Raw genomic sequence first — 16,951 nt, 5'->3', positions numbered from 1 at the left:
TCCCATCTAGAAGGACAAGGGCAGCAGATACCGGGGAACACCCCCACCTGGAGGCTCCCCTCCGAGTCACTCACCATCCCCACTTGGAAATATATCGGCTGTTCCTTCACTGTCACTGGGTCAACATCCTGGAGCTCCCTCCCTAACAGCACTGTGGGTGTACCTACACCTCAGGGACTGCAGTGGGTTCAGGAAGGCAGCTCCCCCAGCACCTTCTCAAGGGGCAGTTCAGGATGGGGAATAAACACGGGGTCCGGACAGCGACACCCACATCCCGTGACTGGTGCCTGCAGACGCTCGGTGTTGGGACAGGAAAGCTGGTGAAAGAGTTTCCCATTCCCAGGGCGAGAGACTTTCATCCCGGGGATCACACACAGGAGGGGACGGATAGACCCCTGCCCCAAAACAGAGATCCCCTCTGACCCCCCGACACAGCTCCCTCAACTGGGGAACCCCCCACCCCCGCCCCCCCGACACACACAATCACCCAAAGCCTGAATCCGGGGCCTCCCAAGGCTCAAAGAACAAAGAAAATTACAGCTCAGAAACGGGCCTTTTGGCCCTTCCTGTCTGTGCCGAACCATTTTATGCCTCGTCCCACTGACCTGCACTTGGACCATATCCCTCCACACTCCTCTCATCCATGAACCCGTCCAAGTTTTTCTTCAATGTTAAAAGTGACCCCGCATTTACCACTTTATCCGGCAGCTCATTCCACACTCCCACCACTCTCTGCGTGAAGAAGCCCCCCCTAATATTCCCTTTAAACTTTTCTCCTTTCACCCTTAACCCATGCCCTCTGGTTTTTTTCTCCCCTAGCCTCAGCGGAAAAAGCCTGCTTGCATTCACTCTATCTATACCCATCAAAATCTTATACACCTCTATCAAATCTCCCCTCAATCTTCTACGCTCCAGGGAATAAAGTCCCAACCTATTCAATCTCTCTCTGTAACTCAGCTTCTCAAGTCCCGGCAACATCCTTGTGAACCTTCTCTGCACTCTTTCAACCTTATTTACATCCTTCCTGTAACTAGGTGACCAAAACTGTACACAATACTCCAAATTCGGCCTCACCAATGCCTTATATAACCTTACCATAACACTCCAACTTTTATACTCGATACTCCGATTTATAAAGGCCAATGTACCAAAGGCAGTCTTTACGACCCTATCCACCTGTGACGTCACTTTTCGGGAATTCTGTACCTGTATTCCCAGATCCCTCTGTTCAACTGCACTCTTCAGAGTCCTACCATTTACCTGTACGTTCTACTTTGGTTTGTCCTTCCAAAGTGCAATATCTCACACTTGTCTGCGTTAAATTCCATTTGCCATTTTTCAGCCCATTTTTCTTGTTGGTCCAAATCCCTCTGCAAGCTTTGAAAACCTTCCTCACTGTCCACTACACCTCCAATCTTTGTATCATCAGCAAACTTGCTGATCCAATTGACCACATTATCATCCAGATCATTGATATAGATGACAAACAACAATGGACCCAACACCGATCCCTGCGGCACACCACTAGTCACAGGCCTCCACTCAGAGAAGCAATCCTCCACAACCACTCTCTGGCTTCTTCCATTGAAGCTTTCGGAGTTCCAAGCCCCTTCTTCAGGTGAGTGGGAATTCTGTTCACAAACAGAGCTTATAAAGACACAGACTCAATTTACATGAATAATGGTTGGAATGCGAATACTTACAGCTGATCAAGTCTTTAAGAAACAAAACAATGTGAGTGGAGAGAGCATCAAGACAGGCTAAAAAGATGTGTATTGTCTCCAGACAAGACAGCCAGTGAAACTCTGCAGGTCCACGCAACTGTGGGAGTTACAAATAGTGTGACATGAACCCAATATCCCGGTTGAGGCCGTCCTCATGTGTGCGGAACTTGGCTATCAGTTTCTGCTCAGCGACTCTGCGCTGTCGTGTGTCGCGAAGGCCGCCTTGGAGAACGCTTACCCGAATATCAGAGGCCGAATGCCCGTGACCGCTGAAGTGCTCCCCAACAGGAAGAGAACAGTCTTGCCTGGTGATTGTCGAGCGGTGTTCATTCATCCGTTGTCGCAGCGTCTGCATGGTTTCCCCAATGTACCATGCCTCGGGACGAGCAAGCAAAGCATCGACTCGCCCCCGGCCCCCCAACCAAACCCCTGTCCCCCAACCCCCCCCCACCCCAACCCCCCCCCCCACACCCTCCCTCCCCACACCCCCAACCCTCCCTCCCTCCCCCACCCCCCCTCAACCCTCCCTCCCTCCCCACACCCCCACCCCCCCCAAACTCCCCCTCCCACCCCCCCCAACCCCGCACCCACCCCCCCCCACACCCTCCCTCCCCACACCCCCAACCCTCCCTCCCTCCCCCACCCCCCCTCAACCCTCCCTCCCCACACCCCCACCCACCCAAACTCCCCCTCCCACCCCCCCCAACCCCGCACCCACCCCCCCCAACCCCGGCCCCCCGCCCCACCCCTGCCTCCCCCGGCCCCCACCCCTGCCTCCCCCGGCCCCCACCCCCACCCCCTCCCAACCCGCCAACCCCCCCTCCCCCTCCCAACCAAACCCCACCCCCGGCCCCCCACCACCGCCCGCCCCCAATCCCACCCCCAGCTGATGGAGATGGAGCAGCCCCTCATTTTCCATGTGCTTCCCCCATCACCCACCACTCCTCAACCAATCAAATATTTATCCACCTCGTCTCTCAGTAATGCAATTTGATTCTGATTTATTATCGTCACAGGTATTAACACACAGGGAAAAGTATTGTTTCTTGTGCAAACAAGACATACCGTTCATAGAGAAGGAAAGGAGAGGGTGCAGAATGTAGTGTTACAGTCATAGCTAGGGTGTAGAGAAAGATCAACTTAATGCGAGGTAGGTCCATTCAAAAGTCTGACAGCAGCAGGGAAGAAGCTGTTCTTGAGTCGGTCGGTACGTGACCTCAGACTTTTGTATCTTTTTCCCGATGGAAGAAGGTGGAAGAGAGAATGTCCGGGGTGCGTGGGGTCCTTAATTATGCGGCTGCTTTTCCGAGGCAGCGGGAAGTGTAGACAGAGTCAATGGATGGGAGGCCTCTGTTTAAAACTAAGGGGTGGCCCATTTAAAACAGAGATCAGAAAATCTCTGGGGTTTGCGGTTAATGCCAACACAGACATTGGGACAGTTTAATCAGTCATTGTTACAGTTCATTGCATCGATTTGAATTCTCTCTGCTCGAGACACGACAGAATGTTGTGTGGACAGATTCCAGAGTATTAAACTATTTACAGAACAACAGTGTAGACTCTGGGCGGCACAGTGGTTAACACTGCTCCCTCACAGTGCCAGGGACCCGGGTTCACTGCTCCCTCACAGCGCCAGGGACCCGGGTTCACTGCTCCCTCACAGCGCCAGGGACCCGGGTTCACTGCTGCCTCACAGCACCAGGGACCCGGGTTCACTGCTCCCTCACAGCGCCAGGGACCCGGGTTCACTGCTCCCTCACAGCGCCAGGGACCCGGGTTCACTGCTGCCTCACAGCGCCAGGGACCCGGGTTCACTGCTGCCTCACAGCGCCAGGGACCCGGGTTCACTGCTGCCTCACAGCGCCAGGGACCCGGGTTCACTGCTGCCTCACAGCGCCAGGAACCCGGGTTCACTGCTGCCTCACAGCGCCAGGGACCCGGGTTCACTGCTGCCTCACAGCGCCAGGGACCCGGGTTCACTGCTGCCTCACAGCGCCAGGGACCCGGGTTCACTGCTCCCTCACAGTGCCAGGGACCCGGGTTCACTGCTCCCTCACAGCGCCAGGGACCCGGGTTCACTGCTGCCTCACAGCGCCAGGGACCCGGGTTTGATTCCCACCTCAGGTGAGAGGAGGATATAGACGACTGGTCAGATGGGCTGATCAGTGGCAAAAGGAATTCAATCCGGATCAGTGTGAGGCAGGACAAACCAAGCAAGGGAATTCATGATGAAGGGCAGGACACAGGGAAGCAGCAAGGATCAGAGGAACCTTGGTGGTGCATGTACACCGGTCCCTTAAGGTATTGGGACAGGTGGATAAAGTGGTTAGGAAGACATATGGTATACTTGCCTTTATTAGCCGGGGCATAGAGTTTAAAAGCATGGAAGTTACGCTGGAATGAAGTAAAACATTTGGTTCGGTCACAGCTCGAGTATTGTGTACCGTTCTGGGTTCCACCTTATAGGAGGGATGAGATTGCAGTGGGAGGGGTGCAGAGGAGATTCACCAAAGATGTGTAGGTTAGGGGGACTGGCCATGCCACTTTGCCCCTTAGTGTCCAAAGATGCATCAGGGGATTAGCCAAAATGCTCTTTCGGAGATTTAGTACAGACTCGATGGGCCAAATAGTCTCCTTCTGCACTGTAGGGATTCTATGATCCCAAGTACAGAATAACAGAGTGAAACCTTGTACACAACAACAGCTGTACACAGGACAGAATAACAGAGTGAAACCATGTACACAATAACAGCTGTACACTGTACAGAATAACAGAGTGAAACCTTGTACACAATAACAGCTGTACACTGTACAGAATAACAGAGTGAAACCTTGTACACAATAACAGCTGTACACTGTACAGAATAACAGAGTGAAACCATGTACACAACAACAGCTGTACACAGGACAGAATAACAGAGTGAAACCATGTACACAATAACAGCTGTACACAGGACAGAATAACAGAGTGAAACCATGTACACAACAACAGCTGTACACAGGACAGAATAACAGAGTGAAACCATGTACACAATAACAGCTGTACACTGTACAAGACAGGAAATATCCATTGAAAACTCTGCTTGGACACAGTGTCCTCTGTCCCCATCTCAGGGGGAGTTACTTCCCAAGTAACAAAAGCAGAAAATGCTGGAAAATCCCAGCAGGTCTGACAGTGTGTGTGTGGGGAGAATCGAGGCAGCGTTCCGAGTCTCAATGAGCCTTTGTCAGGGTTTCCCGGGTAGTTAGCTGTGTCTCCCCCGGGTCACAGACTGGGGGAAGATTGCAGGAAGACAGGAGAATGAAGAGGAAGTGTTGACCCCCGGGGAGAGGGTGGTGGTTGGAGCAGACTGAGACAGTGAGGTGGAACTCTACACCCAGCTCCAGGTCACACAGCTACAGACAGATGTCCAACTCTCTCTCCCCGCCGACAATCTCCCCCCCGCTCGATTTCCTCCACTCCCCCACCTGCAAATGGAGAGAGGAAGAATTTCACCAATTAAATTAATGTCTGTAGAGGGATAGATAGAATCCTGACTGACTGGCAACAAGGTACACACAGCGGGGGGTCACTGCTCTGCTCACTAACATCGAGAGAGGGAGGGAGGCGGGGGGCGAGGCGGGGGGCGAGGCGGGGGGCGAGGCGGGGGGCGAGGCGGGGGGCGAGGCGGGGGGCGAGGCGGGGGGCGAGGCGGGGGGCGAGGCGGGGGGCGCGGCGGGGGGCGCGGCGGGGGGCGCGGCGGGGGGCGCGGCGGGGGGCGCGGCAGGGAGCGCGGCAGGGGGTGAGGCGGGGGGGCGAGGCGGGGGGGCGAGGCAGGGGGCGCGGTGGGGGGCGCGGTGGGGAGGCGGGGGGCGCGGCGGGGGGCGAGGCGGGGGGCGCGGTGGGGAGGCGGGGGGCGCGGCGGGGGGCGAGGCGGGGGGCGCGGCGGGGAGGCGGGGGGTGCGGCGGGGGGCGCGGCGGGGCGGGGGGCGCGGTGGGGGGGCGCGGCGGGCGCGGCGGGGCGGGGGGCGCGGCGGGGGGTGGGGGGGCGCGGCGGGGGGCACGGCGGGCGGCGGCGGGGGGCGCGGCGGGGGGCACGGCGGGGCGGCGGGGGGCGTGGCGGGGGCGCGGCGGGGAGGCGGGGGGCGTGGCGGGGAGGCGGGGGGCGTGGCGGGGGCGCGGCGGGGAGGCGGGGGGCGTGGCGGGGGCGCGGCGGGGAGGCGGGGGGCACGGCGGGGCGGCGGGCGGCGCGACAGGGGGGGAGACACAGAGAGAGATCATTTTAAATACGGGTCTAAATTCCTTCTCCTTCACTGTGATTTCGGGGACAGATCCGGTTTACCAGGCTGATTGCGGGGATGGCGGGACTGATGAATGAGGAAAGATTGACTCGGTTAGGATTGTTTTCACTGGAGTTCAGATGAATGAGGGGGGAATCTCATAGAGAATTATAAAATTCTAACAGGACTAGACAGGGTAGATGCGGGGAGGATGTTCCCGATGGTGGGGAGTCCAGAACCAGGGGTCACAGTCTGAGGATTCAGGGTAGACCATTTAGGACGGAGATGAGGAGACATTTCTTCACCCAAAGAGTGGTGACCCTGTGGAATTCATTACCACAGGAAGTAGTTGATGCCAAAACATTGAATGTATTGAAGAGGCGGCTGGATACAGCACTCGGGGGGAATGGGATCAAAGGTTATGGGGAGAAAGCAGGATTGGGCGATTGAGTTGGATGATCAGCCATGATGGAGATGAATGGGGGAGCAGGCTCGAAGGGCCGAATGGCCTCCTCCTGCTCCTATCTCCTATGTTTCCTTGGTAAAGACAGATGCAAAAGATTTATTTACTCCCCCGGCCATCCCGACAGAAGCCAGAGGGTGGTTGTAGAGAGTTGTTTTTCAAACTGGAGGCCTGTGACCAGCGGTGTGCCTCAGGGATCAGTGCTGGATCCACTGTTATTTGTCATTTATATTAATGATTTGGATGAGAATATAGGAGGCATCGTTAGTACGTTTGCAGATGACACCAAGATTGGTGGCATGGTGGACAGTGGAGAAAGTTATCTCCAATTGCAACGGGATCTTGAGCAATTGGGCCATTGGGCTGACGAATGGCAGATGGAGTTTAATTTAGATAAATGCGAGGTGATGCATTTTGGTAGATTGAACCAGGGCAGGACTTACTCAGTTAATGGTAGGGTGTTGGGGAGAGCTACAGAACAAAGAGATCTAGGGGTACATGTTCATAGCTCCTTGAAAGTGGAGTCACAGGTGGACAGAGTGGTGAAGAAGGCATTCAGCATGCTTGGTTTCATCGGTCAGAACATTGAATACAGGAGTTGGGACGTCTTGTTGAAGTTGTACAAGACATTGGTAAGGCCACACTTGGAATACTGTGTGCAGTTCTGGTTACCCTATTATAGAAAGGATATTATTAAACTAGAAAGAGTACAGAAAAGATTTACTCGGATGCTACCGGGACTTGATGGATTGAGTTATAAGGAGAGGTGGGTTAAGCATGTTATAAGCATGGGTTAAGGGTGAAAGGAGAAAAGTTTAAAGGGAATATTAGGGGGGCTTCTTCACGCAGAGAGTAGTGGGAGTGTGGAATGAGCTGCCGGATAAAGTGGTAAATGCGGGGTCATTTTTAACATTTAAGAAAAACTTGGACGGGTTCATGGATGAGAGGGGTGTGGAGGGATATGGTCCAAGTGCAGGTCAGTGGGACTAGGCATAAAATGGTTCGGCACAGACAAGAAGGGCCAAAAGGCCTGTTTCTGAGCTGTAATTTTCTATGGTTACTATGGTTCTATGAGAGGCTGGATAGACTGGGACTTTTTTCTCTGGAGCGGAGGAGGCTGAGGGGTGATCTTATAGAGGTCTATAAAATAATGAGGGGCACAGATCAGCTAGATAGTCAATATCTTTTCCCAAAGGTAGGGGAGTCGAAAACTAGAGGGCATAGGTTTAAGGTGAGAGGGGAGAGATACAAAAGTGTCCAGAGGGGCAATTTTTCACACAGAGGGTGGTGAGTGTCTGGAATGAGCTGCCAGAGGTCGTAGTAGAGGCGGGTACAATTTTGTCTTTCCAGAAGCATTTAGATAGCTACATGGGTACGATGGGTACAGAGGGATATGGGCCAAATGCGGGCAATTGGGATTAGCTGAGGGGTTTAAAATAAAAAGGGTGGCATGGACAAGTTGGGCCGAAGGGCCTGTTTCCATGCTGTAAAGCTCGGAGGGAGGAATGGAGAGAGAGAGAGAGAGAGGAGGGAGGAATGGGGGGAGCGGAGATACTCACTGTTTGGATCGGACTGAATGGCTCGTCTTTGTCTCCTGAATCCCAGCACAAACACGAGAGAGAGTGTGACGAGGCAGAAGGCGGGAGCAAGGAAACCCATCCAATCATTCCTGGACCCTTGGAGAAACAAGAGGATTGTGTCAAACACTGAGTTCCCCGGCTCACCCTCCTCAATACGGGGACTGGACTCACACCCGGGGAGGCGATGGCCCAGTGGTATTCTCGCCAGACTCTTCATCCAGAAAGTCAGCGAACGTTCAGAGGACCCGGGATCGAATCCCACCCACAGCAGGTGGTGGAATTTGAATTCAATAAAAAATATCTGGAATTAAGAATCTACTAATGACCCATCATTGATAAAACCAATCTGTGGTGACACAGTGATTAGCACTGCTCCCTCACAGCGCCAGGGACCCGGGTTCACTGCTCCCTCACAGCGCCAGGGACCCGGGTTCACTGCTACCTCACAGCGCCAGGGACCCGGGTTCACTGCTCCCTCACAGCGCCAGGGACCCGGGTTCACTGCTCCCTCACAGCGCCCGGGGACCCGGGTTCTCTGCTGCCTCACAGCGCCAGGGACCCGGGTTCACTGCTCCCTCACAGCGCCAGGGACCCGGGTTCACTGCTCCCTCACAGCGCCCGGGGACCCGGGTTCTCTGCTGCCTCACAGCGCCAGGGACCCGGGTTCACTGCTGCCTCACAGCGCCAGGGACCCGGGTTCACTGCTCCCTCACAGTGCCAGGGACCCGGGTTCACTGCTGCCTCACAGCGCCAGGGACCCGGGTTCACTGCTGCCTCCCAGTTGAGAATGGAACCCGGGTCCCTGGTGCTGTGAGGCAGCAGTGAACCCGGGTCCCTGGCGCTGTGAGGCAGCAGTGAACCCGGGTCCCTGGCGCTGTGAGGCAGCAGTGAACCCGGGTCCCTGGCGCTGTGAGGCAGCAGTGAACCCGGGTCCCTGGCACTGTGAGGCAGCAGTGAACCCGGGTCCCTGGCGCTGTGAGGGAGCAGTGAACCCGGGTCCCTGGCACTGTGAGGCAGCAGTGAACCCGGGTCCCTGGCGCTGTGAGGGAGCAGTGAACCCGGGTCCCTGGCGCTGTGAGGCAGCAGTGAACCCGGGTCCCTGGCGCTGTGAGGGAGCAGTGAACCCGGGTCCCTGGAGCTGTGAGGCAGCAGTGAACCCGGGTCCCTGGCTCTGTGAGGCAGCAGTGAACCCGGGTCCCGGGCGCTGTGAGGCAGCAGTGAACCCGGGTCCCTGGCGCTGTGAGGCAGCAGTGAACCCGGGTCCCTGGCGCTGTGAGGCAGCAGTGAACCCGGGTCCCTGGCGCTGTGAGGGAGCAGTGAACCCGGGTCCCTGGCGCTGGGAGGCAGCAGTGAACCCGGGTCCCTGGCGCTGTGAGGGAGCAGTGAACCCGGGTCCCTGGCGCTGTGAGGGAGCAGTGAACCCGGGTCCCTGGCGCTGGGAGGCAGCAGTGAACCCGGGTCCCGGGCGCTGTGAGGGAGCAGTGAACCCGGGTCCCTGGCGCTGTGAGACAGCAGTGAACCCGGGTCCCTGGCGCTGTGAGGGAGCAGTGAACCCGGGTCCCTGGCGCTGTGAGGGAGCAGTGAACCCGGGTCCCTGGCGCTGTGAGGGAGCAGTGAACCCGGGTCCCTGGCGCTGTGAGGGAGCAGTGAACCCGGGTCCCTGGAGCTGTGAGGGAGCAGTGAACCCGGGTCCCTGGAGCTGTGAGGGAGCAGTGAACCCGGGTCCCTGGCACTGTGAGGGAGCAGTGAACCCGGGTCCCTGGCGCTGTGAGGCAGCAGTGAACCCGGGTCCCTGGCACTGTGAGGCAGCAGTGAACCCGGGTCCCTGGCGCTGTGAGGGAGCAGTGAACCCGGGTCCCTGGCACTGTGAGGCAGCAGTGAACCCGGGTCCCTGGCGCTGTGAGGCAGCAGTGAACCCGGGTCCCTGGCACTGTGAGGGAGCAGTGAACCCGGGTCCCTGGCGCTGTGAGGCAGCAGTGAACCCGGGTCCCTGGCGCTGTGAGGGAGCAGTGAACCCGGGTCCCTGGCACTGTGAGGCAGCAGTGAACCCGGGTCCCTGGCGCTGTGAGGCAGCAGTGAACCCGGGTCCCTGGCACTGTGAGGGAGCAGTGAACCCGGGTCCCTGGCGCTGTGAGGCAGCAGTGAACCCGGGTCCCTGGCGCTGTGAGGGAGCAGTGAACCCGGGTCCCTGGCGCTGTGAGGCAGCAGTGAACCCGGGTCCCTGGCGCTGCGAGGCAGCAGTGAACCCGGGTCCCTGGCGCTGGGAGGGAGCAGTGAACCCGGGTCCCTGGCGCTGCGAGGCAGCAGTGAACCCGGGTCCCTGGCACTGTGAGGGAGCAGTGAACCCGGGTCCCTGGTGCTGTGAGGGAGCAGTGAACCCGGGTCCCTGGCACTGTGAGGCAGCAGTGAACCCGGGTCCCTGGCGCTGTGAGGGAGCAGTGAACCCGGGTCCCTGGCGCTGTGAGGCAGCAGTGAACCCGGGTCCCTGGCACTGTGAGGCAGCAGTGAACCCGGGTCCCTGGCGCTGTGAGGCAGCAGTGAACCCGGGTCCCTGGCACTGTGAGGCAGCAGTGAACCCGGGTCCCTGGCGCTGTGAGGGAGCAGTGAACCCGGGTCCCTGGCGCTGTGAGGCAGCAGTGAACCCGGGTCCCTGGCGCTGTGAGGGAGCAGTGAACCCGGGTCCCTGGCGCTGTGAGGCAGCAGTGAACCCGGGTCCCTGGCGCTGTGAGGGAGCAGTGAACCCGGGTCCCTGGCGCTGTGAGGCAGCAGTGAACCCGGGTCCCTGGCACTGTGAGGGAGCAGTGAACCCGGGTCCCTGGCACTGTGAGGGAGCAGTGAACCCGGGTCCCTGGCGCTGTGAGACAGCAGTGAACCCGGGTCCCTGGCGCTGTGAGGGAGCAGTGAACCCGGGTCCCTGGCGCTGGGGGGCTGCAGTGAACCCGGGTCCCTGGCGCTGGGAGGCAGCAGTGAACCCGGGTCCCTGGCGCTGGGGGGCAGCAGTGAACCCGGGTCCCTGGCGCTGGTAGGCAGCAGTGAACCCGGGTCCCTGGCGCTGGGAGGGAGCAGTGAACCCGGGTCCCTGGCGCTGGGGGGCAGCAGTGAACCCGGGTCCCTGGCGCTGTGAGGGAGCAGTGAACCCGGGTCCCTGGCGCTGGGAGGCAGCAGTGAACCCGGGTCCCTGGCGCTGTGAGGCAGCAGTGAACCCGGGTCCCTGGCACTGTGAGGCAGCAGTGAACCCGGGTCCCTGGCACTGTGAGGCAGCAGTGAACCCGGGTCCCTGGCGCTGTGAGGCAGCAGTGAACCCGGGTCCCTGGCGCTGTGAGGCAGCAGTGAACCCGGGTCCCTGGCGCTGTGAGGGAGCAGTGAACCCGGGTCCCTGGCGCTGTGAGGGAGCAGTGAACCCGGGTCCCTGGCGCTGTGAGGCAGCAGTGAACCCGGGTCCCTGGCACTGTGAGGCAGCAGTGAACCCGGGTCCCTGGCGCTGTGAGGCAGCAGTGAACCCGGGTCCCTGGCGCTGTGAGGGAGCAGTGAACCCGGGTCCCTGGCACTGTGAGGCAGCAGTGAACCCGGGTCCCTGGCGCTGTGAGGGAGCAGTGAACCCGGGTCCCTGGCACTGTGAGGGAGCAGTGAACCCGGGTCCCTGGGGCTGTGAGGGAGCAGTGAACCCGGGTCCCTGGCACTGTGAGGGAGCAGTGAACCCGGGTCCCTGGGGCTGTGAGGCAGCAGTGAACCCGGGTCCCTGGGGCTGTGAGGCAGCAGTGAACCCGGGTCCCTGGCGCTGTGAGGCAGCAGTGAACCCGGGTCCCTGGCGCTGTGAGGCAGCAGTGAACCCGGGTCCCTGGCGCTGTGAGGGAGCAGTGAACCCGGGTCCCTGGCGCTGTGAGGCAGCAGTGAACCCGGGTCCCTGGCGCTGTGAGGCAGCAGTGAACCCGGGTCCCTGGCACTGTGAGGGAGCAGTGAACCCGGGTCCCTGGCGCTGTGAGGCAGCAGTGAACCCGGGTCCCTGGCGCTGTGAGGCAGCAGTGAACCCGGGTCCCTGGCACTGTGAGGCAGCAGTGAACCCGGGTCCCTGGCGCTGTGAGGGAGCAGTGAACCCGGGTCCCTGGCGCTGTGAGGGAGCAGTGAACCCGGGTCCCTGGCACTGTGAGGTGGAAGATTCGTTGGGGACCCGGAGAACAGTGCAGTCTCTGAACAGGGACGACATTAGCAAAGGTTTGTTGGACACTCACTGGCTGGGTTTACGGTGCAGAGCTGCGGTGTGACTGGCTGGCTGATTTTCCAGCTGACAGGGTTCTCCACAATGCAGGTGTAGGTGAGGAATTCTGCCTGGCTCCTGTTCCTGAGCTGTAACACTGCTCCTCGGAAGGTGTAATTCCTGAATCCATCGGTTGTCCGTCCTCTCCACCGACAGGTTACCTGCTTCCCTCCGGAGTGCGAACAATTCATGGTGCAGTTGCTGCTAACCACCACCATCGGCCGGGACACCGGCTCTGAAACACAGCAAGATCCCATTAACACGTGTAGGAAGCAATCCCGATGGACGGGGAGAGACGGTATTGAGGGAAAGTGCCTCACTGCCAACGAGGCTGGACTGTGGGAGGGGTAGCACTCTGGGAGAACTGGAGCTGGAGGGAGCAGCGAGATTCTGATGCTCAAATCCACCAGGGGGAGACGGTGGCACAGTGGTATTGTTGCTGGGCTAGGAATCCAGGAGAGCCAGGGGCAATGCTCTGGGGACCCGGGTTCGAATCCCACCACAGCAGATAATGCAATTCGAATTTAAATTAATAATGAAATCTGGAATTGGAAGCTTGTCTCAGTAACGATGACCTTTGTCGGAAAAACCCATCGGGGTCACTGATGTCCCGTTCGGGAATAGGTGGGAGCCGCAGGGATGTGGGGTTTGTGACGCTGATCTCCAATGGGCTGGGAGAGGAGGTGAGAGGGGCTGAGTGGCCTCCTCCCACGGCTTCCCCCTCAGTACTCACCGAACACACGCAGCTCAAACACAGAGTAGTGGCTGTCTCTCAGTCTCTCCCCGAGGTAGTCGGTTCGAAGTTCATACACCCCTTCATCACTCAGTGTCACATTCCGAATCTGCGTGAATCCACCCGGCTGGTACTGAACTCGCTGAGAGTAGCGAGGGTGAATCCGGTACGGTCTCTCCGGAGTCTCCGAGTTCCAAGCCAGGATTTTAAAATCGACGGGAGATCGGCGTTTAAACGTTACCTCCTGTTTCTCGCTCGCCAGCTGAGGCAGCGGGAAGCGGATATCATCACCCACACGGAGATTAGTGACAGAGTTCAGAGAGGCTGATATCACAGCACAGCTCACTCGAACCGAGAGAAACACTGCAAAACACAACAGGAGAAAGATCCTCAATTGGAGAACAACTAAACTGCACACTCCCCGATGATTCACAGCAGCACAGAGGTTAGCACTGCTGCCTCACAGCGCCAGGGACCCGGGTTCACTGCTCCCTCACAGCGCCAGGGACCCGGGTTCACTGCTGCCTCACAGCGCCAGGGACCCGGGTTCACTGCTGCCTCACAGCGCCAGGGACCCGGGTTCACTGCTGCCTCACAGCGCCAGGGACCCGGGTTCACTGCTGCCTCACAGCGCCAGGGACCCGGGTTCACTGCTGCCTCACAGCGTCAGGGACCCGGGTTCACTGCTCCCTCACAGCGCCAGGGACCCGGGTTCACTGCTCCCTCCCAGCGCCAGGGACCCGGGTTCACTGCTGCCTCACAGCGCCAGGGACCCGGGTTCACTGCTCCCTCACAGCGCCAGGGACCCGGGTTCACTGCTGCCTCACAGTGCCAGGGACCCGGGTTCACTGCTCCCTCACAGTGCCAGGGACCCGGGTTCACTGCTGCCTCACAGTGCCAGGGACCCGGGTTCACTGCTCCCTCAGAGCGCCAGGGACCCGGGTTCACTGCTGCCTCACAGCGCCAGGGACCCGGGTTCACTGCTGCCTCACAGTGCCAGGGACCCGGGTTCACTGCTGCCTCACAGCGCCAGGGACCCGGGTTCACTGCTGCCTCACAGCGCCAGGGACCCGGGTTCACTGCTGCCTCACAGCGGCAGGGACCCGGGTTCACTGCTGCCTCACAGTGCCAGGGACCCGGGTTCACTGCTCCCTCACAGCGCCAGGGACCCGGGTTCACTGCTCCCTCACAGCGCCAGGGACCCGGGTTCACTGCTCCCTCACAGCGCCAGGGACCCGGGTTCACTGCTGCCTCCCAGCGCCAGGGACCCGGGTTCACTGCTCCCTCACAGCGCCAGGGACCCGGGTTCACTGCTCCCTCACAGTGCCAGGGACCCGGGTTCACTGCTGCCTCACAGTGCCAGGGACCCGGGTTCACTGCTCCCTCACAGTGCCAGGGACCCGGGTTCACTGCTGCCTCCCAGCGCCAGGGACCCGGGTTCACTGCTGCCTCACAGCGCCAGGGACCCGGGTTCACTGCTCCCTCACAGCGCCAGGGACCCGGGTTCACTGCTCCCTCACAGCGCCAGGGACCCGGGTTCACTGCTGCCTCCCAGCGCCAGGGACCCGGGTTCACTACTGCCTCACAGTGCCAGGGACCCGGGTTCACTGCTCCCTCCCAGGCCAGGGACCCGGGTTCACTGCTCCCTCCCAGCGCCAGGGACCCGGGTTCACTACTGCCTCACAGCGCCAGGGACCCGGGTTCACTGCTGTCTCACAGCGCCAGGGACCCGGGTTCACTGCTCCCTCCCAGCGCCAGGGACCCGGGTTCACTGCTCCCTCCCAGCGCCAGGGACCCGGGTTCACTGCTCCCTCCCAGCGCCAGGGACCCGGGTTCACTGCTGCCTCACAGCGCCAGGGACCCGGGTTCACTGCTCCCTCACAGCGCCAGGGACCCGGGTTCACTGCTGCCTCACAGTGCCAGGGACCCGGGTTCACTGCTCCCTCACAGCGCCAGGGACCCGGGTTCACTGCTCCCTCACAGCGCCAGGGACCCGGGTTCACTGCTGCCTCACAGCGCCAGGGACCCGGGTTCACTGCTCCCTCACAGTGCCAGGGACCCGGGTTCACTGCTGCCTCACAGTGCCAGGGACCCGGGTTCACTGCTGCCTCACAGCGCCAGGGACCCGGGTTCACTGCTGCCTCACAGCGCCAGGGACCCGGGTTCACTGCTGCCTCACAGCGCCAGGGACCCGGGTTCACTGCTCCCTCCCAGCGCCAGGGACCCGGGTTCACTGCTGCCTCACAGTGCCAGGGACCCGGGTTCACTGCTCCCTCCCAGCGCCAGGGACCCGGGTTCACTGCTCCCTCCCAGCGCCAGGGACCCGGGTTCACTGCTCCCTCACAGCGCCAGGGACCCGGGTTCACTGCTCCCTCACAGCGCCAGGGACCCGGGTTCACTGCTGTCTCACAGCGCCAGGGACCCGGGTTCACTGCTCCCTCCCAGCGCCAGGGACCCGGGTTCACTGCTGCCTCACAGTGCCAGGGACCCGGGTTCACTGCTCCCTCACAGCGCCAGGGACCCGGGTTCACTGCTGCCTCACAGTGCCAGGGACCCGGGTTCACTGCTCCCTCACAGCGCCAGGGACCCGGGTTCACTGCTCCCTCCCAGCGCCAGGGACCCGGGTTCACTGCTCCCTCACAGCGCCAGGGACCCGGGTTCACTGCTGCCTCACAGTGCCAGGGACCCGGGTTCACTGCTGTCTCACAGCGCCAGGGACCCGGGTTCACTGCTCCCTCCCAGCGCCAGGGACCCGGGTTCACTGCTCCCTCACAGCGCCAGGGACCCGGGTTCACTGCTCCCTCACAGCGCCAGGGACCCGGGTTCACTGCTGCCTCACAGCGCCAGGGACCCGGGTTCACTGCTGCCTCACAGCGCCAGGGACCCGGGTTCACTGCTGTCTCACAGCGCCAGGGACCCGGGTTCACTGCTGCCTCACAGCGCCAGGGACCCGGGTTCACTGCTCCCTCACAGCGCCAGGGACCCGGGTTCACTGCTGCCTCACAGCGCCAGGGACCCGGGTTCACTGCTGCCTCACAGTGCCAGGGACCCGGGTTCACTGCTCCCTCACAGCGCCAGGGACCCGGGTTCACTGCTCCCTCACAGCCCCAGGAACCCGGGTTCACTGCTCCCTCACAGCCCCAGGGACCCGGGTTCCATTCCCGGCTTGTGTCACTGTCTGTGTGGAGTTTGCACGTTCTCCCCATGTCTGCATGGGTTTCCTCCGGATGCTCCGGTTTCCTCCCACAGTCTGAAAGACCTGCTGGTTAGGGTGCATTGGCTGTGCTAAATTCTCCCTCAGTGTACCCGAACAGGCACCGGAGTGTGGCGACTGGGGGATTTTCACAGTAACTTCATTGCAGTGTTAACGTAAGTCTTCTTGCGACACGAATAAATTAACTTTAAACTTATCTTATATTAAGTTGATCTTTCTCTACACCCTAGCTATGACTGTAACACTACATTCTGCACTCTCTCCTTTCCTTCTCTATGAAGGGTATGCTTTGTCTGTATAGCGCACAGGAAACAATACTTTTCCCTGTATCCCAGTACATGCGACAATAATAAATGAGATGAAGTTTCAGAGGCCCGTAGACAGTTAGCAGCGAGTTCACAGAAACATCACATCCCCCATTTACTCACTCACGGGATGTGGGTGTCACTGTCCGGACCCCGTGTTTATTCCCCATCCCTAACGGCCCCTTGAGAAGGTGCTGGGTGAGCTGCCTTCCTGAACCCACTGCAGTCCCTGAGGTGTAGGTACACCCACAGTGCTGTTAGGGAGGGAGCTCCAGGATTTTGACCCAGTGACAGTGAAGGAACGGCCGATATATTTCCAAGTCGGGATGGTGAGTGACTCGGAGGGGAGCCTCCAGGTGGGGGTGTCCCCAGGTATCTGCTGCCCTTGTCCTTCTAGATGGGAGCGGGCGTGGGTTT

General features: G+C 59.9%; 1 protein-coding gene across 4 annotated transcripts in view; it reads right to left on the bottom strand.

Annotated features, from left to right (window-relative positions):
* Window positions 1-2,709: 2,709 nt before the first annotated feature.
* The window catches only part of LOC144490982 (SLAM family member 9-like), a 19,074-nt gene continuing 4,832 nt past the window's right edge, over window positions 2,710-16,951 (bottom strand). For all 4 annotated transcript variants that reach the window (XM_078208656.1, XM_078208658.1, XM_078208657.1 and 1 more), the window contains 4 exons: window positions 13,016-13,378; window positions 12,257-12,517; window positions 8,007-8,123; window positions 2,710-5,192 (listed from right to left, as the gene is read on the bottom strand). In XM_078208656.1, the coding sequence (XP_078064782.1) occupies window positions 5,113-5,192; window positions 8,007-8,123; window positions 12,257-12,517; window positions 13,016-13,378 (821 nt within the window). In that variant the 3' untranslated portion in view covers window positions 2,710-5,112. The remainder of the gene's footprint in view (window positions 5,193-8,006; window positions 8,124-12,256; window positions 12,518-13,015; window positions 13,379-16,951) is intronic.

Source organism: Mustelus asterias, unplaced genomic scaffold (assembly GCF_964213995.1).
Source record: "Mustelus asterias unplaced genomic scaffold, sMusAst1.hap1.1 HAP1_SCAFFOLD_4159, whole genome shotgun sequence".
In the NCBI taxonomy this organism is placed as follows: domain Eukaryota; kingdom Metazoa; phylum Chordata; class Chondrichthyes; order Carcharhiniformes; family Triakidae; genus Mustelus; species Mustelus asterias.
This window is presented reverse-complemented; position numbering and strand designations above follow the sequence as displayed.